The sequence below is a fragment of the Lodderomyces beijingensis genome (genome assembly GCF_963989305.1).
Source record: "Lodderomyces beijingensis strain CBS 14171 genome assembly, chromosome: 1".
In the NCBI taxonomy this organism is placed as follows: domain Eukaryota; kingdom Fungi; phylum Ascomycota; class Pichiomycetes; order Serinales; family Debaryomycetaceae; genus Lodderomyces; species Lodderomyces beijingensis.
In genome coordinates, this window is record NC_089970.1 from 2,419,710 (window position 1) to 2,446,716 (window position 27,007).

The window sequence follows — 27,007 nt, forward strand, 5'->3', positions numbered from 1 at the left end:
AAAAAAGCTGTTAGAGTGGTAAGGGAAGAAAGAGTAACCACAACAGGGCCTAGATAAGTAAGAGACTCGTTATAAAAGCTTGATAATTATAACCTGCACTGCAAATAATTTTGCAATTGCCGCAGCCACTGTGGACCATTGAGCGTGGGTCTCTCTCTCGCGCAAACTTTCGTCTATTGGAAAAAGATAATTTTTCTGTTGTTTATAATCTCACTTGGTAGCACCCAAAAAGAATAATAGAGACGATTTTGAACATGGTAGAGCTACCATAATTGGTAAACAATACACGCACCTTTTTTGTTGCTGGCACACGCAGATAATAAACATTCTGCGACTTTTCGCTCTATCATGTTCCACCGGCAGTGGCCATTTTTAAAGTCTAGAAGTAGTCCTCCTCCATGGTCACTCGAGAGAGTAGGAAAGACAACATGCACATGTGCAGCTCCAGCATGGTTCCAAAAAAAAAAAAAAAAAGAGGCACACATGGAGCTGCAAGTTGTGTGTGCGCTCCAGTTTCGAGCTTATTCTCTCTCGCGCGACAGCCGCGCAGACCAAAGTTCCTCAACGTTTAAGCTCGTGCCTCGGTTGCCAGTACGCACAGAATTAAGATCGCGCGCATCGTTACTCGTTTTGATTGATGCAGACTAGCACTATTGCATTATGGTTTGTCTTTCTTTTTTTTTCGCTTTTGCCAAAAGGCTATGATTGTTTGGTTATCGTTTAGCCTTTATCATATCTATCTCAAAAAACAGTTCCACCAGCTTCTTGCAAGAAATCCACTTGGTTCTCTGGTTGCTTCAAAGCTACTGAAGGAAAGCTTGAATTTGCAACTCGCGGTGGGCATAGTATAGCTTATATGCAGTTGCTCAAAGAATAAAAAATACGCTAATGGGGGTATGTGTACACATCCAAACATACATACCATCCGAGGTCATATCGGCCTGTGGATGTGATAAATCGTTTGGTTCACGATCCATCGCAATGGGGCCTCGATGAAACCCAAACGGGGAGATGTGCACGAATGTAAACACACTGGTTCCGGTTGCAAGCGAGACAGAATAAGAGAAAGAGACAGAAAGAGAGAGAGAGTCTAGACTCAACGGACTCACCGCAGCTAAAAGCCAAAACTGTCTACATGTTACACTCACCTCTTGCTTTCCAGGTCTAACCCGTCTGAGCTCTAGATAAATTACTTGCATCTCGTTTGTTAATATCACTTGCAGGAGAGACACACTTTGCCCAAAAGTATACGATGGTGGGTTGTGGATCAACCACAAGCTCATTGGACTCTGAGGGTTTTGACCTCATCCTCATTTTTTTCTATTTTGTTTCCTTCGCTTGTTCTGGACTCCACACCAATGGAAATTTGGACGGAGACGTGCGGGAAGTAGGCGCAAAAGACCTACCTCGCGCTTACTCAAACCAGTACAACTTATTTTATAATCATGGTGTTTAGGCAACGCACAATTTGTAGCCGCCTCTTCATCTGTCTCGTGCATGTATTTCGAGCCCCTGCAATTTTGCATTTCCCTCGATGTGGAAAGAAACTGCAAAAAAAATAGTCGCGATTGTCAACAAAATCAATTGCAAAATCCACACACTTGTCAATATATAATTTGCAACGGTGTGGAAATAAAATACAACGCAGTGCGGTGACGCATAGCCCGGTGCATTTGCGCGAGATGTGCATTCTATAGTGGTCCCGATTGAGTCGGTTATGTGAAACACTTGAAAATTTTTCGCACTTAAAGTGTCAATGGGGAGGCCGTGGCAGGAAAGGTTTGTTGTTGACTCTGATAGTTAGGACCGATTTGGGCGCTGTTGGCTCATGCGGCTTCTGCCATCTCCTGATCCCTGTTCAATGCATCGATTTCGGCTTTTTCATCCTCAAATAGAATCCTTGCGGCTTGAGTGTCGTCTTCAACAGCCGCATGCACCTCTTCACTGGTGATGATGGGTACATCCTTTCGCGGGGCCTGCGTCGCCAGTTCGTGTTGGTGTTCGAAAATGTTGTGCTCGCCCTTATCCTTCAGCTCATCGCTGTAATACTCGCCTTCTTTTTCCACAACCTTGTCTCGCAGCATTTGCGAGCCTCCCTTTGTATCGATTGCTTCGGCCATATCCTCATCGACATCGCCGAGATCTTCTCTATCGGGAGGCACTTCCTGCATTTGAATCGAAGGCGCATGCTTGGTATGGTCCAAGTTGGCAATCACCTGCGTCAAAAGCTTATCCAAAAACTCCTTCGAGTTTGCATTGTTCATGTTGGATGATCGGACATCGAGCTCATACGTTGGTGCATAGTATTCGTAATAGCTATTGTATGGTAGCTCTTTCGAGAGTAATTCCCCGTTGCAAATCCCCGTTTCAAAAGCCCAAGTTCTCGCCACATTTCGAATTGTGTATCCGCCGCCTCCCAACACCATCATCGGTAACCGCAAGGACCTCACAAAGTTCACACAGTTTGCGTGGCCTCTCATTGACAAATTAAAAGAGCCCAACCGGTCACCACTCAACGAGTCGCCTCCGCATTGAAGGACAATAGCAGATGGCTGGTACCAGTCGACAATGTGCTGTATAATCGGCTCAAAGATGGACTTGTACGAAGCATCATCAATGCCATCCCGTAGTGGAATGTTAACCGAGTGGTATTTCCCCTTGCCAATCCCAATGTCTCCAACGACGCCCGTTCCGGGGAAGAAATCGCCAAACTTGTGGAATGAGCACGTCATGACTCTGTCATTCGTGTAAAATGCCTCTTCTACACCGTCACCGTGGTGCACGTCGGTGTCAATATACAAGACTCGTGGATGTTTCCGAAGCAACTCGATAATGGCCAACACGATATCATTCGTGTAACAAAACCCGCTCGCCTCGGATTTTTTGGCATGGTGTAGTCCGCCAGCGTAGTTGATGACGATATCAGCCATGCCGTTATTTAGTCTTGCTGCACCTTCCATCGACCCACCACACGATATCTTGCAAAACTCACTCAACCCATCGAAAACGGGGCAATCTTCCCCCACGTTGAAAATGTGCGCTTCTCGAGGAAACAAATGCACATTATCCGGCGTGACTCGATCTATAAAGTCGATGTATTCGTCACTGTGGAATTGCGTGAGCTCTAAGTTTGTTGCTGGTTGTGCTCGGTAAATCTCCATTTTCTTATATAGCTCATAGTTCATGATGAGCGAATGGGTCATTCTTATTCGATGTGGTTTCATGCAATGGCCCGTGCCGTAAAAGTAGTTGCCCACATCTTGATCGTAGAAATATGCCACTCGTCTCTTGTCTGATGATACTTTGAGTTCATCAAACGGTTGCTCAACGTACATGGCTGTGACAAAAGGCCGGCAGTGTGTGATGGCTGGAAGGTAAAAGAAAAAAAAGAAAAAAAAAGTTATAAGATGTGGTTCTCGAAGATCAAAAAAGCGAGGCGCGTAAACGATTGAAATGATGCCCTATTGAGGAGATATTGTGTTAGTACGTGAAGTTGGCTGTAAGGTCCGAATGTGTTGTCCGTGATTACCTTCGTAAGCTTTCCTGGGGGAGGTCTCAAACAAATAAAAAAAGGGCCGCATTGGAGATTCCCAGGGGACAAATAAAAGCTGAGTGCGGCTCTCGATTGTATCAATTTTTCTTGATAGGCCCGCCCGTCCCTGGCATGAGAGAGGTTGTTTCCAATCCCAAACTGGAATAACACGTCAAAACGTGATAAATAAAGTACAGTTTGTTGTAGTAATAATGCAGTCACTATTCTATAAATCATCCTACTCGTAGCCCCCCGCCGCTCATTTCTATATTTTTCCTTGTTTTTTTTTTTCACTCGGTCTTCTTTTCAGCTCTGCCACACTCATTCAACTTATAAATACCAAACAAATAAGCCAATCTCGTCACCACCAAATCAATTGCCATCTCAATCGAATCTCTGGCCAAGTCGACTTTGGAACCATCAATCTCTTGCCAATTGACAGAAATCTCCTTCATTCTGACCCCTTGGATCTCGCCCAACAACAACACCTCCACGTCAAAGATCCATCTTTCAGTGTGCATATGCGGGAACACCTTGACCAAGGCCTGTCGATTGAACATCTTGAATCCACACTGGGTGTCTTGGATAGACCTGATCCCGAAAATGTAAACTAGGGTGTGAAGGCCGTACATGAGGAAATTCCTAATGAACGAACGCTTCACCACCGCGTCGGTATTGACCATGTGTGCTCTTGAGCCAATTGCTATAGCAGCGTTATCGCCCTGCGAGTCCAAATACGCTATTAGATTTGCGATATCGGAGAATCGAGTTGCACCATCGGCGTCTGCAAAAAGGGCGTATTTGCCCTGGCTGTGCAAGATCCCATGCGCCACCGCGCCACCTTTGCCTCTGTTCTCGGCCAATTGCACGCATTTCAAAACGTGGGCATCCAATTTCTTGTCGTTGGCGCAGGATAGCGCATACGACGAGGTTCCGTCACTTGACCCATCGTCAACAATGATGATTTCGTATCTTCCATGATGGTGCTCTTCGAGGTAATCGACGGCCTCATCAAACATCTTCTTTAGCCTTTGCACTTCGTTATAGCTCGGTATCACCACGCTTACATCGACGTTGCTCTTGCTTTCGGTCGGTGATGTGGCTGTGATTCTCGGGGTTAGTTCATGGAAAGTGTCCGTGGCATCATTCGTGCGGTATTTCGATTCGCTCGCGAGCGCTAGTCTTGGTGTGTGGGTGAAAAAGATGATGGTTCCATAGGCCACCACAAATAGAACTGCCGCCGACGCTACTATATATAACAGCATTGGCATCATTCCTGGGTCTTTGAAAGTATATTGGTCTCTGAGGCTGAACAGTTTTATTGGATAAACTTAACAGCGTTGCACGAAATTTTGGGAAGGAACGCAGAGAACGCAAATTGTCGGTGGAAAAAAATAAAAAACGATTTAATGCGCAAACCGCGAGAGAGAGGGGAGGAGAGTCTTTTTTGCAACCGCTCTGTAATGAAAGATATTGCAGTCCAATCAGACATTCGGTGCAAAAAATCATATCTTATTATTCCAGTGATTACGGTAAACTAAGAGGGGAGAGGGGGGGGGGGAAGCCAAGAAGTTTAAATTAAACCCCTGAGGAAGAATAAGTAGCATTATCGGCTACTTTTGTTTAATACTTCAGAAGATGTACATTAGCAGTCTTGTCATGGTTATCCGTCAAAAAAAAAAAAAGGTTTGAAACTTGAGTTCGGACGTAACTACAAAGCTTTCCTGCTCCTTTACAACTGCTCATGTCGAGCTTCAAATTTGTGGGATAAATATAGGAGAAGCCATGTTGAAATCTGAAACCTGTTTTTTTATCCCGTGGGTCCGAAGAAAGTCCCAAATCATAAGCCGATTGGTACACATCAATGGATAAAACTATAATTTTCTATACAAGTACTACCAAAAGTTTCAACCTTTTCTTATTTTATATCTTTTTTTGTGGATAACGCACATGTCGTTGACACAATCCACGTTGTTGTCTTCTATTCTTTTTGTCGTTCGATAAGTCAAAAACCTTTTCAATTTAAACTTCATCGTTGGTATCTAGCCGACTTTAACTAGTACCATCACCTCAACACCTTTAGCAAGAGCAAATTCGCTTCCCCTGCGGAAGAAGTACGTAGTGGCGGTCCGCCATCACTAGCTGTTCCGTGGACCATGTTCTTTTTTGTTTTTTCCTTTTATGTAATGATTTGCAACAATCAAAAGCCCTTTAAACCGTCAGCCGGTGAGGAAACGGGGTCGGAAGAGGGAAGAACCCGATCTCGAGCTGGCCGATCACATTTCAATACCCCATAGTTTACATAAGGACAATCCAGTTGGCAGGACGGAGAAGCTCATTATCAACAACCTCCTTTCATTATCCCGCTTGGTTGCGCAGTCGTGTCAGGATCCACACAAAATTAGTTCTTTTTTTGTTTCCCCAATTGTCCATTCGTTGGTTGGACTATTGGCAGTCGTTGGATATGACTGCGCTCCATCTGCCGCCTAGGGTGTAAGTCCACGAGTTTGGTTAAAGCTCTCTCTTTTGTTCTTTTTTGGGGGCATATTTTAGTTGTTTGTGCGTCGTTCAAAAAACGCAGGAACATAAGGCCATACGGCAAGTTCCAATTTCTTCCTTTACTAATCGTGGCGACGCACATGTCACATATGGTATATGAATTTGTACAATCTGCTAGAGAAGGTTTGTTCTGTACGTTAATAATACATAGTTAATGATACACATAATTTTTCAGTCTCTCTCGTGTTTTCTTCATCCTGCCAACTTTGTCACTCTATTATTTATAACTCTCGAATTGTTTAGGAAAATCTCTACTAGCTCCTCGAGTCGGAAATTATCGGTTCCCGACATGATCTTATCGATGGAGCTAAATATGGCAAGAGTATCGATTTCCATCTCGATTTCAAATTTCGTCTCGTGGTTAACCAAGGTTTTCCCCAGCTTGTTATTCTTAAACTGTTTGGGTACTAGCACTCTAGTCAAGTCGAACTGAGTCACGGTTGGCGTGTGAGTCCACGATGTCCGCTTCTTTTCCCTCGATAATTGCGGCGGCGCATATTTGGTCATGATCGACTCGATGTTGGCTTCAAGAACCGGTGTTTCCAACGATAACGAAAGCCGCAAGTCATACATCGATTTCGGGTCGTGCACGTACAAATCGCCAATTCTATCCTTTTGTATAGCTGTATATCGCGGGGGTTTAAGTAAATTGTCCTTTGACACTCGTACTCTCCGAAGATGCTCGTTTTTGTTGCCAATCTGATAAAACGAGTCCGTTTTGTCCGACTCTAAAACGTTGAATTTCCTCTTGGGACCAGTCTGTGCAAGTTGCGGGTCTTTTAATTTTTCATCTTGATATGTTCGCTCGAGCTCTTCGAATAGCTTGCGCACGTCTTTCCATGCAATTTCCTCGACTTCCATGTCGAATTTTATACTCGATGGGTCACTGTATATACATTCGGTAGTGACATTGAGGTTGAGTCTGTTCCCCGTGCGTTTATCTATAATCTTGCCGAATTTCAATTCCAACTCCACAAATTTGCGATTATGTTCTTCGATATTGGCAAAGTTGGCAAAGATCCACTCTGCAATGGTGCGCGTTATCGAGCTCGGTGGTATTCTACCGGTGATGCTGCACTGGAGGTCGACGTATCTCGTTGAAGTGTAGTCAAACACCGGTTTCAGCGAGATTTGCACATTTTGAGATACTTCCCCCATGGGTTCCTCTCTCGACTGCGCATGTGGATTCTGGTGGTATTTTTGTTCGTTCGGAGGTATCCATCGCTGGGCCCAAATGGGCGGCTCCTCGTATCGTTTCGGTTTGTTTGATTTTTTCAATTTCTTAATTCTCGTAAGGTCGTCTTCCTCGGTATTCATAAACGACAAACTTCGCTTTTCCTTGGAAGCCTGGGTTCCATTGCTTTGCTGCTGCTGCTGCTGCTGCTGCTCTTGGTCCTCCAGAGGATGGATTGACGGCGTGGTTTCTCTTTCTCGTTGTTCTTGCTCTTTATCAGAGTCCGCAGTTATCATATTGGCAATGCTGTTTCTCTTTGACGAAGAAGGGCTTGACTTTGTGCTCGAAACGTTACTATTGAAGTTTGAAGGTGCCGGCTTGCCAACTAGACTCGGGGAGTTCATGGCGCTAATGGGTTTTTTGAAATGTTGTGGGTCAGAAGGCTGCTGGTGCTGGTGCTGCTGTAGCAGCAGGCTTTGTGCCGCAGCGTCTCTTGGTATAGGCGCGTCATTTTGGACAGAATCATTCAATATGCTTGTTATCGAATGCCTTTGGTTGATGGAATGAGTGGATGATCGATTCGAAGATGATGGTGCTGCTCCTGTTGCTGGTGCTGGTGCTGGTCCTGTTGCTGGTGCTGGTGCTGGTCCTGTTGCTGGTGCTGAAGGAGAAGACTGGTGTTGATGGGGTGTTTGCAACGCTGTATTCCTAGTGGTGGGCGATCCCGTCAGCTTAGACTGAGTTGTATTCAGCGACAAATTGTCATCATTTAAGATTGACCCGACATTCATGATTGAAATTGTTTCCAAAAACTGAAGCTACCTCCAACTCCGTTTCCTTGTCGTTGTTGTTGCCTTTTTTTCTTTTTTCTTCTTCGATTCAAGGCAGTTCACTTCTTCCTTAACAACTTTGTTTTCGGTTTTTTGACATTCAATGCTTGGTTGTGGTTTTTTTTTTTTTTTTTTTTTTTGTTGAGGGTATAAACAAAATTTTGATTTTCACACTACACGCTACGCCCACACAACAGGGACCAAAGCTGCCATCTTCAAACAAACTTAGTGGCTGCAAAAAAGACAGAAACATAAACCACTGTACCAACCGCCAACCAAAACGCAATCTTTAAGAATTAAAAAAAGATGACATCTTGTTTTATCAAGTTGACAAGTACAATTTCTATATATATATTTACCGCGTGTGCCTAGGCTGTTCATACATAGATATATATATCTATCTAGGCACCGCTTAACGTCCCAAGTTCTTGTTCAAACGAGAAGCAACATCGTCAATGAATTCTTCCGTGGTGACATAGCTTGACCTAGCGGTCTTGCCCTGAGCCAAAGCCAAATCTTTGGTCATTTTGCCGTCGATTGCTACGGTGTCAATAACGGCTTTTTCCAATGCTTGGGCAAACTCAACGACTTCGGGGGTATCGTCCAATTTACCTCTTTGGATCAAACCTCGAGTCCAGGCAAAAATCGAAGCAATCGAGTTTGTCGAGGTTTCTTTACCTTGTTGGTGTTGTCTGTAGTGTCTTGTGACTGTACCGTGAGCAGCTTCCGACTCAAAAGCCTTGCCATCGGGGGTAACCAACACCGAGGTCATCAACCCAAGCGAGCCGAAGCCTTGGGCAACTATGTCGGATTGCACATCACCGTCGTAGTTTTTCATGGCAATGATGTAGCCACCTTTCGATTTCAACATTTGTGCCACCATGTCATCGATCAATCTGTGCTCATACCAGATGCCCAATTGGTCCATCTTGGTCTTGTATTTTGTAGCATACAAGCCTTCAAAGATGTCTTTGAATCTGCCATCGTATTTTTTCAAAATGGTGTTTTTGGTCGACGAGAACAAGTTCAATTTACGGTCAATTGCCATTTGAAACGAGCTTTCGGCAAAATCGGTGATCGACTCATCGGTGTTGTACATCGACATGCCGACTCCCGGACCTTGAAAGTTATAAACGGGGTATTCGACAACTTCGCCGCTGCCGTCTTTGGGGGTAAACACTAGTTTCAACTCGCCAGCCGAGGGCACGACAATGTCGGTTGCTTTGTATTGGTCACCAAACGCGTGTCTTCCAATAATGATGGGTTTTTCCCACGCAGGCACAATTCTGGGGATATTTTCAATCACAATGGGTTCTCTGAAAACGGTTCCTCCGAGAATGTTTCTCAAAGTACCATTTGGCGAGAGCCACATTTTTTTCAACTTGAATTCTTCAACACGTTGCTCGTCAGGGGTGATTGTAGCGCACTTGACACCAACGCCGTATTTCAAAATGGCCTCAGCTGCATCTGTAGTGACTTTATCATCGGTCTCGTCTCTATATTCGATTCCCAAGTCATAGTACTTCAAGTCAATGTCCAAGTATGGCAAGATCAACTTGTCCTTGATGAATTTCCAAATGATACGAGTCATCTCGTCACCATCCATTTCAACAATGGGGTTCTTGACTGTGATTTTGGGAGGTTCGGTCATCTGGTGCTGTCAATAAAACTAGGGTCTAATCAATGAAGAAAGGGAATATACTAAGGAAAAAAAACGGTCTGCAAAAATGTTGTTTTTTTTTGTTTGTTTTTGGTTTTTTCCAAATGCCCAATTGAATGCAAAAACTAATGAAAAATACAATTTGATATCCACAAGGACGGTTGAGATTGTTACTCGTGATATGAATGAGTTTGAAGCAAAGAAGTTTTGAAAAAAAAAAAAAGAAAGACAAAAAAACCAAAAAAAATCAAAAAGTGTGGTGAAGATCAAATGTCGAAAATTTTACGATAATATATATGCGAGATGGCACTACTGATACCGGCTGATCATCACTTCATCACCTTCTCTATCTTTCTCTATTTCCTTCTTTCTCTCTATCTCTCTGTCCCTACATGTGTGTGTGCCTTTTGTTGCAACTGCGAACGGATTGGGGGTGGTGGTGGTGGTGAATGCAATGTCCGTTTAGAGTTAAATCTCGGAAGTAATATAAATTATTTTCACACTGCAACACAAAATGGGCGGCAGAAGTCAAGAGCACCTAAACACCACCAGAGTTATCGGCAAATAAAAAAAAAATTGCGCCAGTTGAAGGTAGTAAACGAGTCAACCGAGATCGAGCCCATATTCATCACCTTTGAAGAGAACAAGCATTTGGTTGGAGCCAACTCGTGGTTGGATGTCCTTCCAGCTGCTGTTGAGCTGGAGACTAGAGACCAATAAATGATGACCATCTGTCTCGTCCCCCTTGGTTCAAATTACTAAAAGTGGGGTAGCGGCACCAAGAAGGAAAAAAAAAAAAAAAAGACAGAAAAAAAAATCACGAGATGCGAAGCCACTAAGCACCAGCCAAACCCATCTGCAATGTGTATTGTATCTCCTATTGATCTCTTCAAGCAAACCTCACCACACTAGCCTAGAAGACCCTCATCGAGTGAGAGACTCTACCAACTACCAACGGGTAAACTTGTCGTTTCAGCAAGTTTGACTTCTTCTTCACCTTCTTCTTCGTAAAAGCTGGACATGTGTTTTCCTCTAGTTATTATATAACCAAGCCAGTTCTTTTTTTTTCGCATTGGTTTCCGTTGGGTTATTTTTCTTTTCCCTTTTTTTTAAAAAAAAATTTGCAGAAAGACGTTCATTCTCCGATAGTGAAAAGTATTGCCATTGGTCTCGATACCGTCGGTTCGTACGTTGGCTCCTTCGCTGGTTCGTTCGTTCATTGAGACTGTGGGCGAGAGACCCGTATCTACCCTTGTAAAATAGAATCTCGGTTGCCTCTTTTCTGATTCCACCCACACTTTCCACGAGGTTAGTTTCCATGGCTCAACAATAGAGATTTTTAGGGCCGAGTTTGGCGACCTTGTGAAACTATGGTGCATTTTGACTTAAATCCGACAACAAAGAAGAAGAAAAACTGTATCGGTTAATTTCAGCAACAACCAATGCCTTGTCTTGACTTGTGTTACCCTACAGGAACCAAAGTTGTGTAGATTAGCCTCGCTAAATTCCAGCCCCCCCTGGCCTAAAGAAAAAGCTTTAAAAGCTCGATAACCTCTACTTTTCATTTTTGAGACGGTCGGGCCGAGCTTGGATCTTTAACAAACAACCCTCTTCCGAAAACTTTGACAATTTCAAAAATCAACCTATTCTTCACACTTGTTAACAATTGAGCCATGATTATTTTTAAACTGCCTGCTCCTATTTTATTTCTTTCTCCGATGGATCCCCTTGCAAAATCACCGCATTGGACAAAGCACGAGTCTTTCCGGAAAACTACGAGTCTCTTCCGGTTTCATCCTCTAAAAAAAAAAAAAGCCCGAAGTGCAACATGTTTAGTTGTTGGGGGTGGATGTACAACATCGTATTCAAAGCGAGAGAGAAAAACAAAAACTGTTTTCTTTCAAAAGGTACGGTAGTTGTTGGTCCCGCTATCTCCCAACGCGTCCAAGTGCAGTGTAACTTCTAACTTGTGTGTGGGAACAATATCATGGATATGATTTTGAAAAGATACGGCCGAGTCTTTTATCGTCTTCTCCGATTCTTTCTGGTTTTTTCTCGGTCGTGGTGTTGGGAGTCGATGTCCTGATCAGAATACAATTATCCCAAGTGAAACAGTGTCTTAAGACGCGTTAGTCAACTTTACACCATTCTCTCTAACGAATGAATCCCAGTTAAAAAAAAAAAAAAAAAAAAAAAACACACCTCTATTCATTTTGATAAGCTCAAGGTGTCTTGTATGGACAAAGAGGTATAAAGGAGGCCATAAGCGGCAGAGGGTCGATAGCATCAAAAGTGTTTATCCGAAACACTGCCCTTGTGGTGTTGGTATAATTTTAAATTTTCTTACTGTTTTGATGTTTTGATTTCTCGCTGTAAGAAAAAAAAAAAACAAGCGAGTGAGGGTAAGAGAGAGGGTGAAATTGCAACAACTTTACAACCAAAGACAATGCGCTAAAGGTACAGCGGGTGGCCCTGCGTTGCTGTCAATTTAATTTACAACACTGCCGCTGCTGACTCTACAAGCTCTAAACCCCCTGGAAGGTTCCGGTTAGCTTTTAAGAAAGACCTCACAAATGTCTGCTGAAGATCATGTACCAGAGTTTAATATTGAAAACCATGCAGAAGGGGATGCCAACGCCGAATCAATCAACGTTGACACCTATAACCAGCGCATGAAATTGGAGAGGGGTCCGTCATTTTTGCAGCACAGGACAACTTCAGCTTCGTCTCAGTGGCAGCAGCAACACCACCACCACCAGTTACCCTCATCGCGGTTGAAATCCACGAGATCGTTCGAAACCGAATTTTCAGGTCTCACATTGTCGTTGACGAATTCAGGTTCCGCAGCTCATGAACGCAAGTTTGCTCGCACGGTGCCTTCTACACCGATGATCCATGAAGACTTGGAGTCTCCTTTGTTGGCGGCCAAGCATTCCTTAAACATTAGATCGCAGATTTTTCGAAAAAGCCTTGTTAGTCCGCCCCATAGACGCTTTTCCAAAGTTGGAGATGATGAAGCAGTAGGAGGAGTATCTGATATTAATGATGACGACGACGACGAATACACATCTTTGAGAAGTTCAAGGACGCACGAGTCGTCAAATTCAAACTCAAACTCACAGTTTTTACTAGCTTCGCCGATGTCGCATTTACCCATTATACAGACTATTAGAGATTTTTATAACGATTTCACCACTATAGATTGGACCAAGGCTTATTTAAAAGGCAACCAATTCAATTATTCGCTAGAGAAAAACAGGTGGATAGGAGTCGAGAATGTCGATGATGATGATGACAATTATGAAGAAAAGATTGCAAATTCCTCTATTCCATTCCTCCAAAAACAATACTTTATACTAGGCAAGTGGATATTGATTGTGTTTGTCGGGTTGTTTTTCTCCATCATTGCATTTGTCATTGATAAATTTGAGCTTTTGCTCGTGGGTGTCAAGCACGGCTACTGCAAGACAAATTGGTTTGCTAGTCAAGTCACCTGCTGTGCAAATGCCGACAATAGCAAACATTCGGGGCTGTTTAACCAAGACACTTGTCCGCAATGGATTAGCTGGTCTAATTACTTTGAAAATCTTTGGATCTCACAGCATATAAGGGTAGATTATCTCATTTATGTCGTCTTGTCAGTAACATTGGCATCATTGGCATGTTTGGTTACTTTGACTACTAAAATCACAGGTGGAGCCGTCGATGACGACGACGGCAACGGAGGCAACACCAAAGGTTTTACAAGTGGAGACGCGTCCAAGGCTAACAAGCGAGATCACGTTAATCGCACAAAGCCAAGAGTCATCTACACCGCAAATGGGTCGGGTGTGCCCGAAGTGAAAACCATCTTGTCGGGCTTTGTTATCCGCCGTTTCTTGGGTGTTTACACCTTGTGTGCCAAAACAATTGCACTCATCTTTGCCATTGCATCTGGTATGTCCCTTGGTAAAGAAGGCCCCTATGTGCACTTGGCCACATGTGTTGGAAACATCACTTCAAGATACTTCCCGTTTATTTACAAGAATGATTTGTTTGAAAAACAGATTTTGTCTGCGAGTGCATCAGCGGGCGTTGCATTGGCATTTGGCTCACCCTTGGGAGGCGTGTTATTTATTTTAGAAGAAATCAATAACTATTTGCCCAGCCATCAATTGTTCCAAGTGTTCTTTTGTGCCATTATATCAACATTGTTTTTGAAGTTTTTGAACCCTTATGGGACGGGGAAAACAGTGTTGTTTGAACTAGAGTACTACTCGGATTGGTATCCATTGGAGTTGCTTTTTTTTGTGTTTATCGGCATCTCGGGCGGAATATTTGGAGCAGCATTTGTCAAGTTTGTCAACTGGTGGCCCAAGAAGTTTCGGTCTCTCAAATACATCAAAGATAAACCACTCTTTGAAGTTTTCCTCGTTGCCACTATAACAGGGCTCGTCACTTTCTGGAACCCCTATACCATCCAAGCATCGACAGAATTGGTGTTGGACTTGGCCACTTCGTGCTCTGGTAGAGAACTCGATCGTTCACTTTGCCCAACTACCAAAGAACAATTTGTACGCGAAATTGGCTCATTGATGGTTGCCTTGATCATGAAAATTGTCTTGACCTTCATTACATTTGGATTAAAGTTGCCCTGTGGCATCTATGTTCCATCCATGGTTGCTGGAGCCTTGTATGGACGAGTATTTGCCATGAGCATTCGCTACTTGGGGTTGCTTTTCAAAGACGCGACAGAGATGCTGACTGCCACCTGCATGCCGAGCTCAATCTACTGTGTCGATATGGGGATTTATGCCATGATTTCGGCCGGTGCATTCATGGCGGGCGTCACCAGAATGAACATAACCATAGTCACAATCTTGTTTGAGTTGACTTCCTCGTACACTTATGTCTTGCCCATTGCCGTTGCCATTGCTGTTGCCAATTGGGCCGGCGGATTGATTGAGAAAAACTCGCTTTACGAATCCTTGCTCGTGGCCAACGACTACCCATTCATGTCCCCCGAAACGGAGCCAATCGACCCTAGAGTCATGGCCATCGACATTGTTAGCGCCGACTTGATACCACTGAAGAGAAGCTCCTTTCACGCTTCAACGGCAAAGGATTTAATCGATGCCAATCTGAAAATCTTTATTGACTTGACTGACCTGAATATGGTTTCGATTGAAATTTTGCAACAAAAATTGGTGATGCTTGCAGATAGATGTTTGTTGGATGGATGCATTCCACTAGTCAAGAACCAAGTATGTGTGGGGCTTTTAAATTTCTCCGAGTTGGAAATATGCCTTGACAGAATAGAATCATTTGTTCAAGAATACGGCGTTAGAAGTGACAACATCCAGTGCAAATTGATGCAAATTAGTGGGCAATATAGTTTCAAAAATAAAGTTGTCCAGCAAAATAGCCATGCCCAGGATTATTTTTCATACGGCTCGACTATGCAAGTGGAAGACCAAGAAGAAGAAGAAGAAGAAGGAGAAGAAGAAGAAGAAGTGAGAGAAGGGGGTGATTTCGATCTTGGATGCGCTCTCGACGAATTAACAGATTTGACGAAATATGTCGATAGAAAGCCAATTTTTATCAATCATGATAACGAGTTGTCCTTTGCTCATTTGATCTTTGATAGAATTGGCACTAGAGTCGTTGTCTTGTTGAAAAACGGCAAGTATTACGGGGTTTTGCATAAAAAGGTGTTGATTGACTATTTACGACGCGTTGAGTCTGGCCTGCATTGAGATTTTTATATATTTCTACTAGCTCAGGCAGTAACTGGAAATGATTCTCATTTTGCAGCAGATGTATAAATCAGTCATCAACGATTTGAATAGACTTAGATTCTCGGCCAATGTTAAATAATCGAGTTTATTAACTGGTGAAATGTCGTATTTGGTCAATAGCTCACTGCCAGGTGTAATCACTTCCAAATTGACGAGCTTTGTCAACTCGATAGAGTCGAATCTCAAGTTGTCGTATTTTTGCAATTGGATCAGGTATATCTCTGAGCAAATGTTTAAATGGTCTATGATCTTGATAAATAGTGCATTAGCAAGGACATTGAAATTGATGGCCAATTGCGTGGAGAATTTGACCAATGAAGCATTCAATTCGGGCGCATGGTGGAAAAACTGGAGCAAGCATCTTAGATATGAATTGGAGAGCGGTAGATTTGCGTCAAGTTGACTTGACTTGATGTTAGCATGGCCGGTTGTATTGATCAATTGTTCGAAAGTGTCAACTAGTTCTTGAGTTTGTTCGTGATGCAATTGCATCACTTGGATGGACAATTTCGTCATCGAACAAGATACATCTATCCTGGCATCATCGTCATCATCAGCATCATTATTATTCTTGTTATTACTATTATTACCATCACCTTCCTCTGTGCCGAAAAGTTCAAGCATTGTCAGGCTGTGTCTTTGCATTGTACGAGTTAGATGAATAAGCAAATTATTCAAATGCAAAGGTTGATCAAATTTACAAATCATGTATTTGACCATGGTCTCATTGGTGATGAAAATGTTCAAAATGGTAGGGCAAGTGGTGGATTCAAATGCATCAAGGATGGAATTGATCAATTTGTCGGCATTTGCTTTATAGTTTATCATGACGTATTCAAACTTTTGCATGAATATTTCATCGAAATAAATCTCCCTTATTGAACCACTACAATTTTCCATCACTGGTAATATAAATTGCTTCAATATATTAACCTGGTGTTGAGGTTTCAATGATTTCAAAAAATTCAATTTAAATAAGCTCTCATAATATGAATCAATGAAAAATTCCACAAGATCGACTTTGTTCATAAGAAACTGTTCCAAATAGGAGGAGCTTTGGCTCATTTGAAGTAACGCAATCCAATTTGCAGCCGATGACACGACGGTTCCATCAGGGGAGATCAACAAACTCTTGATTAGATTGTAAAGCGGCAATTTGTCATGATACGCAACCGATTTCACAAATGCCGAGTACGGTGAGCAAAGATATGGCGTGTTTAATTGATCAATGGGCTCCAACCATGTTTGAAAGACAATCGATGGATGAAGCTGACAGATTTTCAAACAATCGTTGACCAAGCGTTGAATATAGGGCATTTTATAGCCTACAAGTTGTTGAGATTTCTGCAACGTGAATAAATGATAGCCTAGTATCTCACTAATGGCAACCATTTGCTGCACCCTCCCCGTGTTAGCAGCAGCACCACCATTGTCATGGTCATGGTCGTGGTCATTGTCAATGTCATTGAGCTGTAGGGTATACTCAACCAATAATTTCATAAAACAGCTAATCTGCTGGAATAATTCCAAATCGTCAGTCTCCAACTGGGCCAAATCGTGATAGAAGCCATGGTCTATCATGACTGATATATAGTCCCATTTACACGTTTGTCGTGTTGACAAATTCGACGACGTTGAAGACGATGAAATCGTCAATGATGAAGGTGCAATGTTAGTTTGACTCATCAATTCTTGAACATTGCCTAAATCTTTCAATTTTGAAACTAGTTCGTCCACATATTGTTTTCTTTCTAGTAGTGATGAATTCGGCGTGTCATACTTTAAAGAAAAAGAAAAACAAACAAAAAAGAACAAGAATGGTCAGTAAAGTCGGTATTTAACAATCACAGTGTTTCATACAATGTGATGGATGTTGGCAAGTTGGCAAGTTTGCGTTTTAAGCGGTTGCAAATTTGGTACACCTTAACATACATTTTTACGATATTCTGAAATGGGTTTAATGAGCCTGTCGAGATAAATTTGGGAAAACTTTGTCGTGGTGGGTTTTTTGGCAGTTCCGGTAGTTAGGGAGTGGAAGTAGTTTGTAGCTACTCTATCTTTTGAGAATAGTGATTCGAATTTGGTCATGGAAATGGTTAATTCATTCATGGAAAGGGTTCTTGCAAGAGTGTTGTATGAGCATTGTATCGCATAAAGAGGCAGAAACTAAGAGAGACAAATGTGAAACACCCGTGCTACCAAAAAACAAAGCCGGTTCAGGCTTACCTGCATATAGACTGGCTACAGGTGTTTCAACTGAATACACACGAGAAAGGGCAAGAGGTGGTATATAAAGCTCGTGACTTGTAACATAAAAGGTTGCAACACATTATATATCCATTTCAAAGGTGAGTTTGACGGCCCCAATTTGAAGGTAGATATCTGTCTGTTGGTCAAGTTAGAAGAGAAGAAGTTCTAGGGCGGTTTCATTTGCTGTTACTGAAGCTGAAGGTGTCGAGAAGAATTCAAGCGCCACAGGTTCGATTTTTGCAACCAGAATGTATACTTACAACAAGTTTGGATCGAGGGCTGCTCCCCCGGCAACAGCAACAGCATCGGCATCGGCAACGACGACAGCAACACCGAGTGTCGCAAAACAATCTTATTCCTCCAAGGCCTCGACCATGAAGCTGAGATTGAGCGGCAACGAGAGAAGCCACAAGGAAGAAAAACTAGAAAGCAGCGTGGTTGCCACGCCGATTGATTATACCAACCATTATATACACACGGGTGAGTACTCAACCAAATTTATACGAAACGTTGCTAATCCATTAGACGGGTACCCCAAGCTAGACAAATTGCACCACTTGAAAAAAGCCCAGATACAAAAACATGCAACGAAACCGTATGGCGTGCGATGTTCTACTGACAAGATCATCCCCACGTTGAATAGCTGGATCGAGAAGCACGATTTAAAATTCGACGTGATTATGATTGGCGCCTTGGTGGAAAACCAATTCATCTTGCCGGTGTTGAATAAGTTACCAATCCATAAACTTTGCTCAAAGCCGGGTTTCTTGTTTATATGGTCGACTACTCAAAAGATTCAAGAATTGACAAAATTGTTGAATACTGATAATTTCAACAAGAAATTTAGAAGATCAGAAGAGTTGATATTCTTGCCTATAAACGACAAGTCTCCCTATTACCCCAGTCAAACGGACTCGTCAACTGAAAAATCCATCTTGGAAAAACAGCAATGGCATTGCTGGATGTGCATCACCGGTACCGTTAGAAGATCAACCGATAACGATTTGATCCATTGCAACATCGATACCGATTTGCAAATTGAATCTCCCACGAAATCAGAACCAGCGTCGCCAGCGTCACCAGAAGGGAGAAATGCATGTCCTCCTCAAATCTACAAAGTCGCTGAAAATTTTTCCAACTCCAACAGAAGATTACACTTGATTCCATCCCACTTGGGGTTCAACACGCACGTCAAATTACGTCCCGGGTGGGTCATCATGGGCCCTGACGTTTACATCAATAATTTCAACCCCGAGATGTACAAGCAAGAATTGGGGCAGAAATCGCTAGTCAAGTGTAAAACCATAAGTGGGCCCAATAATAACGCCAATACCAACATGACTACTCAATATCTAGTGCCTCAAACTAATGAAATCGAGGATATGAGACCCAAGAGTCCCATTGTTTCAGTCAAAGGTGGCTAACAAATCTATTTCTTAAAAAAAAAAAAAGGGAAAAACATATGTTAGTTGACATGGTTTCAAATAAGTAAAAAATTTAGAAGAAAAAAAAAACAGAAATTTGCATCATCATTTTTACTCCAGTTTTCTCTTCATTTGTAGTTAGATTATCAGATTTTTGATGAATGTTGGAAATAGGTAAAGTTATCAGCATCGTTTCCTCTGAGTGAGCTGAGTTGAGGTTTTCATCCTAAACAAACAAAGACATTAAAAAAAAAACTAAATAATCATGATTCCGCAATCTTTTCTTTTCCTCTTGTTTGGTGGCATGAACATACTCTTGAGTTTTGTAGAACTTGGTTCTTGGAAAGGAAGAAAGTAGGAGAGTCCGGTGGGAGATGATTGTGAGAAAAAATGAAAGAAAAAAAAAAAGGTGAACTTTTATAGCATGGCTCAGAGAGAAATGCGCTACCCCCTTTCAGCCTTCACCACCACGAATGCACCACCCTGATCGACAGAAATTATCAATTAAATTAAAGTTCGAGCATACAATCCTATACAGAGTAGTTATCAAACATCATCATGAAAGACAAAAATCAAAAACCAAAAAAAAGAGTAAAAAAGGGCCACATCGCCGTTGCCCATTGCAAAGAAACAGGCGACCTCTTTTTTTTTTCTTTCTTTCTTACAATATCAAAGCAGCAACGAGGTATCCGAGCGCACCAACAGCAACCGCAGCAGCCTCAGCGGTATATGTGGTAGTAGCAGTTCCCGTGCCAGTCTGAGTGCCGGTACCAGTACCAGTACCAGTTCTAGTTCCCGTTGCAGTGGTAGCGTTGCCTCCAGTTTGAGTTCCCGTTGCAGTGGTGGTGTTGGTCACGGGTGGAGGCGTAGCTGTAGTGGTGTTGGTCAAGGGTGGAGGCGTAGCTGTAGTGGTGTTGGTCAAGGGTGGAGGCGTAGCCGTAGTGGTGTTGTGCTCCGTTGGGTGTCCCCCTGGAGGGGTCTCTTCGGTGCCAGTTTGTTCACCCGTTTGTTCGCCGGTTTGTTCACCCGTTTGTTCACCCGTTTCAGTACCAGTGCCCGTGGCCGTTTCTGTCCTGGTTTCAGTCACGTGCACCGTCTCTGGACCAGTGCCACCTTCAGTGCCTGTACCGGGTGTAACTTCAGTAGTATCGGTCACAGTCACGGGCGGAGTTCTAGCGGGAGTAGTAGCTGTAAGCTGTTCACCTCCACCGCCACCTGCTGGCACTGTTGGTGGTTCTTGGCCATCGGGAACAATAATGGTGCTTGCTGGTATAAGAATTGTAGTTTGAGCCAAGATCACTGGGGCAAAAACAGTAGCGATTTGAATTAAAGTGGATAATTTCATCTTGCTTTCTTCTCTTTTTTGGAAGGGTTTGGGTTTGAGTTGGGTTGGTTCTGGTTTTCAAATATAAATATATTAAAAAAAACGAGGACTAGTAGGTGAGCTGTGGTGTTGTAGAAAGAGATTTTCTTGAAAAGTTAGTTGCAAAAGACAAAGACAAAGACAAAAAAAAAAACAATTCCTGGGTGGGATTCGTTACTTTTTATTTGTAAAATCTGGGATAGGTTGAGGATGAGACAATGGAGTGAGTTATTGAAGGACTGGTTCACCCCTTGAAATTCCAGCAAAAGGGAAGCTATAAGTCGATTGTTGTGGTTGCAGAATTTTGCAGCCATCAATTAAAAAAAAGGAGGTTTTTATGTTGCCCTTTCAGAAGTTTCAGACGACGCACCACAACTTGCACGAGACAGAGAGGCAGAAAAAAATAAACACAAATTTTGCAGCCTTTTAGACACAACCAATATAACATGGACCGGCGTAGTCGGACATTTGGACAGGAAGTTTTGACACTTTTGTTCTTTTTTATTTTTGTTTTTTTTTTTTGGGGGGAGAGACTAAGGAGCTAAGGGCTATGTATTGAAATTGCAATGTTTGCTAAGAGGTGAAAGACCTTTATTTTTTATTTATAGAAAGACTACTATATATAAATTTATCATAAACTTTAGGAATCTCCACGGGGGTTCCTATTTTTTTTTGGTTTAGTTTGATTTGATTTGGGTTTGGGTTGGTTGGGTTTGGGTTGGGGTTGGGGTTTTAAAGCAAGACAAGCGCAGCAATATAAAACAATGCACCTGCTGACCAACTTGCACAAGCAGCAGCAATAGTCACCACAGCAGCAGCTCCAGTTGATGAAGCAGATTTGGCACCAGCAGTGCCTCCACGACTTGACACAGTTTCGTTCTTGCTACCTGAAGTTGCGGGTTTAGTAGTCGAAGTCTCCTCCATGGTGTCGTTGGCAGTTCTGCTAAATTTAGAAACTGATGACTCGAATGAGCTGCTTGCATCTCCACTGAATCTGCTCCTTGATTGTCTAGCTAATCCTGAGGAAAAATCCTCGGTCTCTGAAGATGATCCAACGCTTCTTGCTCTCGACGAGACTGGGAAAAGTGATCTTGCTGAATTAGCAGTGGTGGTGCTTTCAACAGCACTGTCTGTGTTTCCTAATCCTGTCGTATCCCCAAACCCAAAGCCGTCGCTCGAAGCGCCAAAATCAATCAGGGAAGTTGCTCTGGTAACTCTAGTAATGGGTGCTCTAGTTGAAGTCTCGTCACTAGCAAATTCTGCGATGGGAGTTGACGACTCAATAATGCCGCCAGTTGAGTCAGTCACAGCTCTCCAATACCAAGCAGTGCACAAGGGAATAATGGCAAAAGCTACAGCAAATCTCATCTTTCAGCAAACTATGGAAAGCAAGGCAAGTCAAGTCAATTGGTTTGTCAAAAAAACAACCAAAAAACAAAGAAACAAAACAGCGTCTCTGAGGTGGGCAAATTTCCAACCCATATTTATACTCTTTCAAAGGTGCTGGCGTTGTCAACAGGATGGGCAGGAGTCTTCATACCAGCCTGGTGCTCTGGGTTCACGCGTGAGGAAAAATTTTACCAAGGTTGTGACATGTCTCGAGGCACGAACTTGGGGTTTTTTTTTTCAATTCATTTCATGGGCAATGGATACATCCCTTGTCCTAAAACTGCTAAATTCAGCACCGAGTTGAACTTACAACCAGACCAGCTTGGAGTTTGAATTTTGTTTTTTTTTTTTCTTTTTCTCCCAGGTATGACTACAATAGCCGTCACTCGTGACTGTGACTGACCGACAAAATTCACGAAAATGTGCCTGGCGGGAAGTGTTTTTGGAGGGGTAGTTGGTATGTCCCTGTTTTGGCAAATCTTCAGCCGTTTTTGGTCTTAATCATCTACGTGGACATCACTTTTTTCCACATAGCCGCTTCGTCTTTGACGAGGTTCATTTTCCCTGAATAGCAATGTTATCTCTCTCGCATGATGGAAATGTTGTGGAGGTTTGTCAAAGCCTTGAATTCAGTTACTGGTTGATCTCGTTATGAAAATAGAAAAAAAATTGTTGCTTCACAACGTCAGGGCGTTGTCATCACACTGTATAATACAAAAAAAGCACACAGTCTGTGTTGTGGAGAAAAGGTTGGTGGGTTTGGCTTTTGTTGAAGTCCAAAATAGGACATGGACACGCGCGCCAACAACTGTGCGGCTTTCATAGAAAAATCTAGATCCACATCTCTCTCTCACTCTCTCCGTCATACATATTAATATCTGTATGTGCCTACATAAATTTATTCATCGCAACTTTACAACAAAACTCCTTAACCTCTCATAAAAGATCTCGTCACATGATTTGGAACCAGATTCCCGATATAGCTCTGGTCCTGTAGCAAGTGGTTGTTTGTTGAAAAAAAAAAACAAAAAAAAAACTCAATTGAACATACTTGAGCTTAATGACAGTGGGCACGAGGAAGCATGTTTTGGACGACGATGACGATGAATATTGCAATCACCTGGTGGGCAGCCATGGGGAAAGCATGGCCGATAGATCGGGCAAGAGAATAAAACTCGACTCACTACTAGAAGATCTACACTTGAATGATGACAAGCCAACGCATTCATTTATAGATAAAAAGGACAAAGGTAAACGTGATTCTTACATCATACCCCACGTGAAATCACCATTTGGATTAGGCAGTGGGGGCAGTGGAGGAGGCATTTTCAAAAAACCCAATGCTCCACAATCCTACACGTTGTCTCAATTGGACAACTACATCAATGGGCGTATAGTTGATCATTTCCAGAATATAATCACGTCGAACATGAAAATGATAACGTGGTACAACTTTAAATTTTTAATCGTATATGTCTACCGACGATGGTTTGTCAAGCTATTCAACAGGTTTTTGAGGAAATACAATACGAAAAACCAATCCAAGATTCACCCGTTCAACACATACGAGAAAGTGCTACAGTTGATACCAGAGGGGCATCTAACTTGGAACGACTTGAAGAAGATAATTGCCGAGGAGAACCGATTAGAGATCAAGAGATTGCAGTTGAAACAGGAGGTTAGAGAATCGCAGAAAGAATCAGATAGCATTAAACGGGAGGCAGAGGAATATAAAGGCTTGGGCTATAACTATTGGGATAACCTCAAGCTAGATGGGGATCTAGACATGTTGGATGATGATGCCGATGAGGCGAATGAGCCCGTGAAAAAAATTGTTGAGTTGAAACATGATGATCCTGATGATCGCGATGTTCAGATGAATGACGAATCCGGCTCCGGCTATGTGGAAGCTAATTATGGAACGTACTATCCGTCGCATGCCGTGCATTGACTCTGGCAATATGAGTTTCCGTTGACAACCGATAAAGCCACCAGACCATTTTCAATAAAAAAGAAGGAAACAAACACTTTTTGTTGCTCAACGAGCTCATGGAATGAATGGTGGGAGCTAGCGAAAAAGGATGGATGCGTAACATTTTTTTTCATTTATAAAAGAAAGTGCCATATTGTAGGCGATTGTACAAGGCCATGCTCACGCCGCATGTGTCTTTCTCATTTAGGAAACGGCTAAAGGGTAACTGATCTTTTAGATAACTTTTTTTTTATTTTTTTTTCTTTTTTTTTTTTTCCTTCTGCTGCTGCTGGTGTCTCCGAGATTGAATCTCTAAATTTTTGTATATAAAATGGTTTTTCTTCCTCCGAACCGTTGCCGCAACGCAAAACACAGTTGCAGTTGATGTAAAAAAAAAAGTCCAAAGTCCAGTCATGGGTAGCCCATACGAAAGCTCACCAGTTGATAAAGACTGGCACAATTGCGACTATGAGATAAAAGAACAAGACCGGTTTTTGCCGATTGCAAATGGTACGTATAAAGACCTACCGCCCCCCTTTCAACCAAAACGGAAAACAGAAAGAAAAAGAGACACCATACTGACCCAAACAACCCCAAAAAAAATTAAAAAAACAGTTGGAAGAGTCATGAAAAAGACATTACCGCCACATGCTAAGCTATCAAAGGAGGCCAAAGAATGCATACAAGAATGTGTTTCCGAGTTCATATCTTTTGTCACGAGCCAAGCGTCAGATCGATGCAAGCGAGAGAATCGCAAAACACTAAATGGTGAAGATGTGCTTTGGGCTTTATATACACTTGGATTTGAGAATTATTCGGAGGCTTTAAAGATATATTTGGCAAAATACAGACAGGTATGTGCAATACAATTTTTTTTTTTTGACTGTGGTTTGGATCACCTTTTTTTTTTTCTTTTTTACTGACTTTTTCGCCATCATTTAGCATGAGCAAGAGCAAGCCCAATTAAAGCCATCCAAGAGAAAAAAAACAAAGGCACGAATCCAAAGTGGTGGTAGTGGTGGTTCTAGTGATGGCGGCGGTGGTGGTGGTGGTAATGATGACGACGACGAGCAAGAAGATGAGAATGAGGACGAAAATGACGATGATATTGATTACGGGGAAGATGAAGAAGCATTTGAATCTGAGTTTGAACAGTTGCTATATCAACAACAGCCGCAGCACCATCAACACCATCATCATCATCATCATCAAGAGCAACAAGATTCTCAGACTACGCATCCTGGTAGTGTGGAAGAGCAGGTGCAATTCCATCAACTGGAACGCGGCGTTGAATTCGTTTTGAGGAGCTCTCATCTTGACCAGAATCCACGTTTTCCCCGCTAATTGAAGTGAACTGAAGAATCACCAAACAAGTCTTATATTCGTCTTCAACGAGCTAGAAGTAGCGTGTGTAATGAGAATGAGATACTTGAAACTTTGACGACTTTTAAGCTTTCATCAAAATTGCGCTACGTTACGACCCCTCTCTCTCTCACACAGACGTTATTCCTTTCTCAAAACTCTTTTGGTGTTTGTTATTTTCCATCCACGCAAGAGCTTGTTTATGAACCAGTACTTGTCTGTCGTCTATTATATCCGCTTTGAAATATTCGGGCCGCCGTTTTTTCCGCATTGGGTAAAATTGCGGTCATTTGCAGCTCAAACCCGCCGCTCACAACTTGATAGAATCGCCCCCCCTCATCAAGTTTCAGCAAGAAATCCAGGCAAAATATATTCAACATTTTGGAGTTTGATCAGTTTTCATCTACGCTAAACCAACCCCACGGAAAATCCAAAGTCGATTCTTACTGTCTGTATCTTTACAAGAAAGTCTTCGACAACCACAGTCAATACTTCCAACTTTTTTATATTTTTTTTTTTTCCTTCCAGAAGTCGTGTGGGCAAAGGGGGGATGAGATAAGATCCAATTTTACATCTTATCACCACGACGTTTCAGGTCTCCCATCCACTGCCAAAAGGAAAATTCATCCAGCGCATCATGTCCATCTTCAAGCTTCCCAACGAGCTAATACTACATATTTTTACATATCTTGATAATGCCGAGGTTGACCGCTTAATCTGCAACTACAGAGGTGTGCCGTCAGCTCGTCCAGTTTTGTGCATATTGTACCAACGATTATTTGGAGGCGCGCTCCACATCACCAACGAAGACCCCAGACTTCAATTTGAACACGACTATGAAGTCACAGTTAGTGCCTTTGAAGACAAGATGTCTGATGACCTGTTTGAAAATAATTTGTTCAGGCTAACGCGGCCAAACACGATTGAGTTTCGATTCACGCGCCAACACAACGACTACCGACGGTTCATCAGCGATTTAAACCTGTTGACTGCGCTCTTTGATTCATCCGATGCCACAATCACAAACTATTTGCGGCGGTGCTCAAGAATCAATCTCCACATCGATGCTCACTTGGTGTTTATGGAGAACCCGGACTCGTTGAAGTCGATCATCATCAAATTGCTACTAGATCTCAGCGGACACCCAATTGCATATAAGCTCGAAAACTTGACCATCAAATCAAGCGAAATTGGCAGTCTTTACGTTGCCCACTGGTCGCAACTATTCAAGAACTTCACCTCGTTGCGGAACTTGGATATACTGGAAAACTTGCTTCGAAGTAACTACGAGCTGTATTTGGACGTGTGGGGTATGCTGAGGAAGTTCCCCGAGACCTTGACGCGGCTCAATTTGAAGAACAACATGTTGACGTATGTTTCAAAGGATTTTTTACTGAACCTACCCAAGAGCTTACAGTTTTTGGACATGAACCAAAACGACATTGAGATTATCGAACCGTGCCAGTTGGGAGAGTTGTTGCCCGGTTTGCAAAATTGGTGCCTCAATTATACCAAATTGTGTGTGATGAGTCCTCTGATGTTCAAGAGTTGCCCCCGGGGGTTCGTCTTGGAAATCAGGTCTACGTATTTGCCGGACTCTGATGTTCAAAAATTGACCCTCATTGCGGAAAAGGGTGGTTTCAAAGTTTTGGTTTGACACTGTGGAGTCGTCAAACGACCTCAAGTTGGGGGGGGGGGGGGAGAGAGAGAGAGAG

General features: G+C 42.6%; 12 protein-coding genes across 12 annotated transcripts; 5 read left to right on the top strand and 7 right to left on the bottom strand. All coding sequences in view use genetic code 12, as the record gives it.

The window, feature by feature from the left end:
• Positions 1-1,826: 1,826 nt before the first annotated feature.
• Positions 1,827-3,335, bottom strand: LODBEIA_P09960 (uncharacterized protein; the record flags this gene model as incomplete). The annotated part of the gene is made up of 1 exon (XM_066976977.1): positions 1,827-3,335. The coding sequence occupies one exon, from the start codon at positions 3,333-3,335 to the stop codon at positions 1,827-1,829; it is 1,509 nt and encodes a 502-aa protein (XP_066827934.1).
• Positions 3,336-3,822: 487 nt separating this feature from the next.
• LODBEIA_P09970 (uncharacterized protein) lies at positions 3,823-4,806 on the bottom strand (the record flags this gene model as incomplete). Its single annotated transcript, XM_066976978.1, has 1 exon — positions 3,823-4,806. One exon carries the CDS (start codon positions 4,804-4,806, stop codon positions 3,823-3,825), a length of 984 nt encoding a protein of 327 aa, XP_066827935.1.
• A 1,477-nt stretch (positions 4,807-6,283) lies between these two features.
• Positions 6,284-8,056, bottom strand: LODBEIA_P09980 (uncharacterized protein; the record flags this gene model as incomplete). Its single annotated transcript, XM_066976979.1, has 1 exon — positions 6,284-8,056. The coding sequence occupies one exon, from the start codon at positions 8,054-8,056 to the stop codon at positions 6,284-6,286; it is 1,773 nt and encodes a 590-aa protein (XP_066827936.1).
• Positions 8,057-8,507: 451 nt separating this feature from the next.
• Positions 8,508-9,746, bottom strand: LODBEIA_P09990 (uncharacterized protein; the record flags this gene model as incomplete). The annotated part of the gene is made up of 1 exon (XM_066976980.1): positions 8,508-9,746. The coding sequence occupies one exon, from the start codon at positions 9,744-9,746 to the stop codon at positions 8,508-8,510; it is 1,239 nt and encodes a 412-aa protein (XP_066827937.1).
• Positions 9,747-12,328: 2,582 nt separating this feature from the next.
• Positions 12,329-15,490, top strand: LODBEIA_P10000 (uncharacterized protein; the record flags this gene model as incomplete). Its single annotated transcript, XM_066970841.1, has 1 exon — positions 12,329-15,490. The coding sequence occupies one exon, from the start codon at positions 12,329-12,331 to the stop codon at positions 15,488-15,490; it is 3,162 nt and encodes a 1,053-aa protein (XP_066827938.1).
• An 18-nt stretch (positions 15,491-15,508) lies between these two features.
• On the bottom strand, positions 15,509-17,113 carry LODBEIA_P10010 (uncharacterized protein; the record flags this gene model as incomplete). The annotated part of the gene is made up of 1 exon (XM_066970842.1): positions 15,509-17,113. The coding sequence occupies one exon, from the start codon at positions 17,111-17,113 to the stop codon at positions 15,509-15,511; it is 1,605 nt and encodes a 534-aa protein (XP_066827939.1).
• Positions 17,114-18,030: 917 nt separating this feature from the next.
• On the top strand, positions 18,031-19,206 carry LODBEIA_P10020 (uncharacterized protein; the record flags this gene model as incomplete). Its single annotated transcript, XM_066970843.1, has 1 exon — positions 18,031-19,206. One exon carries the CDS (start codon positions 18,031-18,033, stop codon positions 19,204-19,206), a length of 1,176 nt encoding a protein of 391 aa, XP_066827940.1.
• Positions 19,207-19,867: 661 nt separating this feature from the next.
• Positions 19,868-20,551, bottom strand: LODBEIA_P10030 (uncharacterized protein; the record flags this gene model as incomplete). The annotated part of the gene is made up of 1 exon (XM_066970844.1): positions 19,868-20,551. One exon carries the CDS (start codon positions 20,549-20,551, stop codon positions 19,868-19,870), a length of 684 nt encoding a protein of 227 aa, XP_066827941.1.
• Positions 20,552-21,301: 750 nt separating this feature from the next.
• Positions 21,302-21,937, bottom strand: LODBEIA_P10040 (uncharacterized protein; the record flags this gene model as incomplete). Its single annotated transcript, XM_066970845.1, has 1 exon — positions 21,302-21,937. The coding sequence occupies one exon, from the start codon at positions 21,935-21,937 to the stop codon at positions 21,302-21,304; it is 636 nt and encodes a 211-aa protein (XP_066827942.1).
• A 1,081-nt stretch (positions 21,938-23,018) lies between these two features.
• LODBEIA_P10050 (uncharacterized protein) lies at positions 23,019-23,909 on the top strand (the record flags this gene model as incomplete). Its single annotated transcript, XM_066970846.1, has 1 exon — positions 23,019-23,909. The coding sequence occupies one exon, from the start codon at positions 23,019-23,021 to the stop codon at positions 23,907-23,909; it is 891 nt and encodes a 296-aa protein (XP_066827943.1).
• Positions 23,910-24,556: 647 nt separating this feature from the next.
• On the top strand, positions 24,557-25,274 carry LODBEIA_P10060 (uncharacterized protein; the record flags this gene model as incomplete). Its single annotated transcript, XM_066970847.1, has 2 exons — positions 24,557-24,784; positions 24,873-25,274. The coding sequence occupies 2 exons, from the start codon at positions 24,557-24,559 to the stop codon at positions 25,272-25,274; spliced, it is 630 nt and encodes a 209-aa protein (XP_066827944.1).
• A 655-nt stretch (positions 25,275-25,929) lies between these two features.
• On the top strand, positions 25,930-26,949 carry LODBEIA_P10070 (uncharacterized protein; the record flags this gene model as incomplete). The annotated part of the gene is made up of 1 exon (XM_066970848.1): positions 25,930-26,949. The coding sequence occupies one exon, from the start codon at positions 25,930-25,932 to the stop codon at positions 26,947-26,949; it is 1,020 nt and encodes a 339-aa protein (XP_066827945.1).
• Positions 26,950-27,007: the final 58 nt, after the last annotated feature.